Source organism: Peromyscus leucopus, chromosome 7 (assembly GCF_004664715.2).
Source record: "Peromyscus leucopus breed LL Stock chromosome 7, UCI_PerLeu_2.1, whole genome shotgun sequence".
In the NCBI taxonomy this organism is placed as follows: domain Eukaryota; kingdom Metazoa; phylum Chordata; class Mammalia; order Rodentia; family Cricetidae; genus Peromyscus; species Peromyscus leucopus.
Window position 1 is genome coordinate 76262634 of NC_051069.1, and position 7420 is coordinate 76270053.

General features: G+C 42.3%; 1 protein-coding gene across 2 annotated transcripts in view; it reads right to left on the reverse strand.

Moving 5' to 3' along the window:
• Positions 1 to 7401, reverse strand: part of Cep162 (centrosomal protein 162) — a 69993-nt gene extending 62592 nt beyond the window's left edge. The window contains exons 1-3 of one of the 2 annotated variants that reach the window (XM_028875537.2): positions 7311 to 7399; positions 5991 to 6107; positions 2764 to 2872 (exon numbers count right to left, since the gene is read on the reverse strand). In XM_028875537.2, the coding sequence (XP_028731370.1) occupies positions 2764 to 2872; positions 5991 to 6047 (166 nt within the window). In that variant the 5' untranslated portion in view covers positions 6048 to 6107; positions 7311 to 7399. Of the gene's footprint in view, positions 1 to 2763; positions 2873 to 5990; positions 6108 to 7310 lie in introns of both variants that reach the window. The other variant, XM_037207825.1, reaches the window with a different exon arrangement.
• Between the last annotated feature and the right edge of the window lie 19 nt (positions 7402 to 7420).

Consider the following 7420-nt stretch of genomic DNA (forward strand, 5'->3'; position numbering starts at 1 on the left):
GGTATTCATATCTATACTCAGGTGGTTGTATTCAGGGAGCCTGTTCTGATCACTATGCCAACACAAGGAAACTGTCTTATTGATTTTGTACATAGTGGCTACAAATCTGTCATAGTAAATAAAAATAAAACAACTAGACCTAGAATTTACAAAAGAAAAACTCTAATTCTGTTTGATTACGGTACCCTTTGTTTTAAAAAGAACATTTTAAAAGTTTGCATAAGATTCCTTTACCCAGTTTTGCTGCTTGAAACAGACTGTGGAGGTTATGAACCAACGTACCAAACTCAAGACGGGGAGAGTAGGTTCAAGGACAGATATGAGGGCTAAATAAGTTCCTTGTAAATATCATTTCAAGAAAACGCCAGGACATCTCTGAAGTCATCATTTCACAAACACTAGGAAAGTCTCACACCAGGTTATGTGTAATATTTTTTTGGAGAGGCGAGGCTATCACAGTCTCTAATAACATTCTTGAATGTCACACTTTCTCTGAAACGAAGTTATAATGGCGATATTACATGTATTTTATGATTGATTTGTGTCATAGTTAGCCTCAGCTATCAACCTGACAAAAACACCTTGGTCTCCAGAATCAAGTTATTTTCTGGCTTGATGCGAATAATGATCTTACTAGATCGCGCAGTAACTTCCACACAGCTGTACAAAGTCACGATCTCTCCACAGACCCTGCAGATGACTGAGTGCCAACCACAGCTGGGGTGCTGCTGTGGTAATGCCTCACTCTGGCTCTAAAGTTGGATCCAACAGCTGTGACCCAGACGAACAACAGAAACTCACAGATAATTTAGTTACTGAACAATAAGAAAATACTAGTTTCACTCACTAGGCAGAACACTCTAGCCTTAAGACAACTGAAAAAAAAAATCAAAATCCAACATTTTATGAGAATTTGCTCAGTTTTAACGTTTACTGGTAGCTACTCAAGACTGGTAATAAATGTATCCCTCTCCTTAGGATGGGTATACAGGTCTCTCAGAAGCTTCTCAATCTGCTGCAGGACTCCCATCTAGTGAGTGCGGTAGTGCCTGGTACACGGAACGCACTCTGAACTCATTAAATGCTTGTGACCGGGAACGGGGCAGGCTACACTCTGGGTGGAGTGTAGCGCAGCTCTCCTGTACTAGTGGAGTCTGAAGGTCTGTGCTTCGCCTAGCTTTGCCTGTTTCTTTTATTAACTGCACCTACTCTGGACTGACACCTTTCTTAAAAACAACTCGTAATTTTAGTTGCTACAGGCAAGTATTTTTGTTCTAGGAGCCGTTCTTTCCTCCTGGGATATTTGCATATTTCTACTCTGATTTGGTACCTTCTAGAAAAAAGGCTTCAATGCTAATTAAGTCCCAAATCTTTGGCAACAATTTCCAAAGTACTTTTATCCTATTACATCTTTTTTGAATACTAACGGGAAAAATGATTCTAGAAAAAAAAATTCTTTGTAAAGAATGTAGGCATAATTAATTGTGATGTGCTTTGAGGAATTCATGAAAAAAACCTTGAAGTTTTCACTGAGAAATTCTGTTAATGTATTGCAGTGTTAAAAGCAAGCAAACCAACAAACAACACCATCACCAACAATAACAACTAAGGAGCACTGTGAATTCTATGCTAACACAGGAAAAGAAGCGCTTCCCATCCCATCCAAAGCTGCCAAGTCCAGGAGCGCCACACAATGTGGAGGCGCCCTGTGATGTTGGGGAAAACACCTCTGCTAACAGGGAGCTGGAAGGGCTACTGCAGGACTGTGCAGAGGAGTGACAGGCCTGGACAAGGAGGTTGAGAAGAAGGCCTATGACACAGGGAAGCAATAAGCGAGGCACAGAGGCGGGCATCCAAAGGTGTTTCTAGAAGACAGAGCAACTGAGTGTGGCTAGATCACATAGCGTAGAGAGGAGGGCTACCATCAGATGATGCAGAACCTGAACTGTCGTTTGAGAGAATTCAGGCTCGATCGTGTAGGGGGAAAATGGAAAGAAAAACAACAACAACAACCCCCAACACACACACACACACACACACACACACACACACACACACACACACCAACGACAACAATAAAAGCCATAGGAAAAATCTTCCCCTAGATAGGAGAAACAGAAATACTGCTAGTCAACATAATTGCATTTAACCCTGACCCACGGGTACTGAGAACATGGTAGTAGTCATGATTCTTTACAACTGTGGCAGCAACATAAGCAGAAGTCTATGTCGTCCAGTGTGACTTGCTTCGAGTCATAGACAGCACTCCATATGATGCACACCTATTATTTATGTAAGCAATACTTAAAGTCACACTGCATTTGTACAATGTGACTAGGGACATCCTGGGAAAAGTCTAAACACTTATCAGAGAAAACAAATGCATGTGTTACTGTTGAGGCAGTAAATTATTGCTTTTCATTACTTATTAGTAAACTGTGATTCCAAATTCTACTTATTTGTTTATGTGGTTACATGAATATAGTGGCAGATTATTAAACCACCTAACGTCTATTTATATCATATACAAGGTAAGTAAATATGGAAATATACTTGACTAATCTCCTTAATTTAAATGATCTCAATGCAAATTAATATAAAAAGACATTCTCAATTACATAATGTGTAACAAAGTGGGATATTATGAAAATCAACTCAAACCTCAGTTTTCTTTACAGTTTAATAAAGCAATAACTGCAGAATTAAAAGTCTTGACTGACCTCTTGTGGTCATCTAAAATAAAGAAAACTTAGCAGGCTTTACCATCATCAAAATCATCTTCGGTTATCCACCATGGCACTGTATCTTTCTTCATTTCTTTTTTAGGTTGTCTAAGTGTTTTGTTTGAATTTTCAAAAGAATCATCTGAAAGCTGCATTAGATACAAAAGGTTAAATTTTAAAATACATTTCAAATTACAAAATCCCAGCTATAACTACATGTGTTTCCTTTAGTTCTTTCACAGTTCAATTATCACATGAACAGTCTAAGAAATAACGTATAAAATTCCATCTCCAGACATAAGTGACCAAATTTCAAAATCGAACATACGTCTTCGACTACTGATTTCATATCTAGAATTAAACAAGTAAGGTTCCATGGTGGTTTGAATGAAAATGGCCCCCTTGGGTCTATAGGGAGTGGCACTACTAGGTGTGGCCTTGTTGGAAGAAGTGTGTCAGTGGGGGTGGGCTCTGAGGTCTCAAAGGCTCAAGCCAGGCCCTGTGTTTCTCTCTCTTCCTGCTCTCAGCTACCTCTCCAGCACCATGTCTGCCTGAGTGGCACATGCTTCCTGACATGATGATAATGGACTACAACTCTGAAACTGCAAGCCAGTCCCAATGAAATGTTTTCCTTTATAAGAGTTGCCGTGGTCTCTTCACAGCAACAGAAACCCTAACTAAATTTTTATGGGACTTCTAAGAGTGAGAAAGGTGGGTTTCTGATTCTTGTGCCTGCTCTTGTGGCTTTTTTTCTTCTGATGGTTTGCCATGTTCAACTCTGACATGATAGTTTTTGCTTCATCTTATTATATTTTATTTTGTCATGCTTTGTTATCCCTTAGAAGCCTGTTCTTTTCTAATGAGAGACAGGAAGGGAGTGAATCTGGATGGGAAAGGAGATGGGAAGGGACTGGGAGGAGCAAAGGGAGGGGAAACTATAGTCAACATATATTGTATGGAAAAAGAATCTGTTTTCGCTGGGCAGTGGTGATGCACACCTTTAATCCCAGCACTCGGGAGGCAGAGCCAGGTGGATCTCTGTGAGTTCAAGGCCAGCCTGGTCTACAAAGCAAGTTCCAGGACAGGCTCCAAAGCTACAAAGAAACCCTGTCTCAAAAAACCAAAAAAACAAACAAAAAAATCTATTTTCAATAAAAATGAAAAAGTAAATAAAATGACGTCACTTATCAAAAAAAAAAAAAGAAAAAGAAAAAGAAAGAAACCCTAACTAAGATAGGTACAACAACAAAGAACATATGATCAACATATTTGCTTAGAAAACAAACGATAAAATCCTATATTCTGTACATTTTCTAGGGTTCAAGAACAAGTAGCAATTTAACAAACTTACTACAATGACTCTAAAACACAGAGTTCTAGAGTCTCAAGGGGTGGAGATGTAGTGACCACAGAAATAAACATTTTGTCCCAGATATCAAGCAACATGTATGTATTTGTCCCTTTCTACTCCTTGGTACAATTCTGAATCTCTTTTTCTAACTCCAACACCTCCTCCCTTCCAGACAATAAGGTAGCCTCCCTCTTCTGAGAAAAGCGAACTAGACATCACCCTTCTCCTTATCCCGCCTATAAGCTCTCATTCTGGGAGGACCTTCTCCCCACTTCAGAGAGTCCATTCTTTTCCTCTGCTCTCAGGAGAACCTGCAGCAGGGTCACCTCTCCTCTGCATTTCTTTGCTCCTTAGCAACACACACACATCAACTCCCTACCTTCACCTCCTCTGCTTCCTCTCCTCCCACTTCCCTCAGATTATAATCCGCTCGGCACCGGGTCTCCAGTACCTAGCAAACAGTACCTGGCACAACTGTGGAATTAAGGGAGGAATACCGGAGTCTGCTTTACTTTGGGGTAGGGGATACAGGATGAGTTCTTCATCTCTACCTCTCTCGTACTCTACCTAGCTTTCCCTTTACATAGCAATTCTTGAATTAACTGTTCAGTCCCATAAAATGTGGCTTCATCCAAAACGTTTTCCCCCAGGGACCAGAAGACTTTTTTAAATGCCTGCCAAGACAAAAATAGGACCAGTCATCCGCTGACCCCATTATGGGAACTGACGCCTCCTGGGATACTGTACCTATGAATTGAGGAGCATCCTTCTACTAGGTTCCTCTTCAGTTCTGTGGCCTCACACAGCTAGTTAGGGACTCCTGAGCCCACCCCTTCAACGTAAGATTTCTCCTAGACTATGTTCTTCATCCTTCTCCATCCTCATTCCACAACCCCCTCCTCACCCCCAACTCCATAGGAAGAAATCATGTTTATCACATGGCTTCCCAGTGTCAGGATCCATACCTGGTTTACCTCACTTATCTTTAAACAATCTTGTACAGATTACTGATGAGAAACTGAAACCCAGAGGGAAACCACTGCCCCAGTTGCAAACTGTTAGAGTGATATCTAGTGGGATCCAAATTAACTAAATCGTTCAACAATTTATCAAAATGATCAAAGGAGTTAGCATGCCTCTTAAAATGATGGATGATGGTTCTCTCTCTCTCTCTCTCTCTCTCTCTCTCTCTCTCTCTCTCTCTCTGTGGGTTTGTGCACACGTGCATGTGCACTTGTGCATGCATACCACACGTACCATGGAAGGAATGCTATATTCATTGGGAACTGCGGGGGTAGACTAGGTATGATGGCGTTGAGCTAACTGGTACCAGCATTTGAAATGAGAAGGAACCAAGGGCTGCTGGGTATCTTCTGTAGGTGGGAGTTGAAGGAATGCGCTTGCTGATGGGGTGGTGCTATGCCCAGATCTCGCGGGGACCCCCAAAAGACCACTACAGAGACTGAATTCCATAAGTAATAGCAAAGAGCCCAGGCTTCATCTCTGTCTGTCTCACACAGCGGTGAGGGTAGAGAGCCCAGGTAGGGTAAGGTTTTTATCATAGCAGAGGTTACTGGCTGACATTTGTCTGCGGGGTATCTCAGCAAAAAGAAGAAGGTGTGTGCTAGGCTCAGGGACATCCGGCCATCTTGTCTAACCTTATCTAACAGTTGGAATGTTTGGCATGTCAGGTACTTCCCCATCCTTGGGTGGGGTCAGCTTATGGCTTGTCCTGGATCCAGGTGTTGCCTGCCAGTAAGCCTGTCACAGCAGCTGTGTCCGGGCCCCTAAGCCTGTCACAGTAGCTGTGTGGTCAAGCTGATCCCTCCACAGTGGTTATGTTTTCAAATGAAAGCACTTCAGGATGGGTCTTATGAGACAAATTTACAACCTAGCTTTAGAAAGCTTGAACTTACCTCCTTCATAAATTGTTCAAATTCTTCATCAAGTTCTTCTTTGGAATAGTGAGCCATAGTTAGTAATTTTCACTTCACACAGAAAGCATCCTAAAAGTACTTAAGGCACTGGAAACGCTAAATGACAGAAACAGAAAAACACAACACAACAAAACACCTCTTGAGGAAATCATCATTAAAACAACACTACTTAACTGTCAGAAAAAATCTCATCAAGACAGGATATAATCACAATTATGACATGCTAGGGGAGTCCTAATTCTCTGAAGCAAACTGACTTGAGAAAATAAGTAGTTTGTGAAGTTTAACCTTCTACTCAAGTCCGTAATTACATTTCACCCAATTGTTAAGAGTTGGGCCCCAAGATATTTTCCACTGTATACGTATTTGTCTCTGCTAATACCTCTCAGAAGCCAGGTCCTCACAGACATAAAATAAAAGCAGGAAGTGGAGAGAGCACTTTTTTTCTTGCAAAGCACAGTACAGTTTGTGCTGCTTGGTTCAATCAGTTATTTTCAAATTAATGGTTTTGCAAAACAGATTTCCTACAAGCAGGGATGTCGCCAGACATAAACAAAGTGAATTTATAAGACAATACAATAAAGAATTTAGTAGTGCATACCTGAAATCCCTACAATAAGGAGACATAAGGCTATCTAGACGGAGGCCAGCCTGGGCTACAGCATGAGCTCCAGGTTAGCCTGAGCTACACAGTGCTAAACACCTGTCTTAAAACATCCCAAACAAGTACAAAATACCCTTGAAAGTTAATGAGATGCGCTAATCATCATGAATTGTTTCTCTTGAAGCAAAGGCAGGCTAACAGAAACAATGCCCTGAACATCTTGAGTGTGATCTAGCCTAGTTGCAGCTCAAAGCTCAACTCTTTCCCCTCTGCGAGGCCACCTTCAGATCTGTGCTAGCTTTCAGATTTAACTCCCTGGGGCATCACAAACCCTGGTTGCCTTTTCTAAGGGACAGGAGCGGGAGGACTCGAGCGTATAATATCCCCTCCAACCTGCAGGACAATAAATAACTAATGCCTTCATTTGCATTTTTGACCGAGAGGTCAGGGAGTCTGGATAAGGCATTGCACAAATAGCTTGGTCACAGGCGGACCCCACGAAAGGGCCCTCAGTCTGGTGGTGTCCAGGCTGCAGAAAGCGCAGATTTTGGGGGGCTGGCCAGAAGCAAAGACGCATCCGACTTGGAGTCCGTCAGAGGAGCGGAATGGCGCGCAAATAAAAGTCTGAGGACCCGGCCTGAGATACAACCTGAAAATATCAACAGGGTCGCATGCAGCAACAGCGCCTGACCTACCTGCTACCGGGAGCCCGCGCTTTCCGGAAAGTCCCGGCAGGCCAGCTGTTGTCAGGGCAACAGACCTCCACCGGCAGGCAGGCTCCGGGAGTCACGTGAGGTCACGTGAC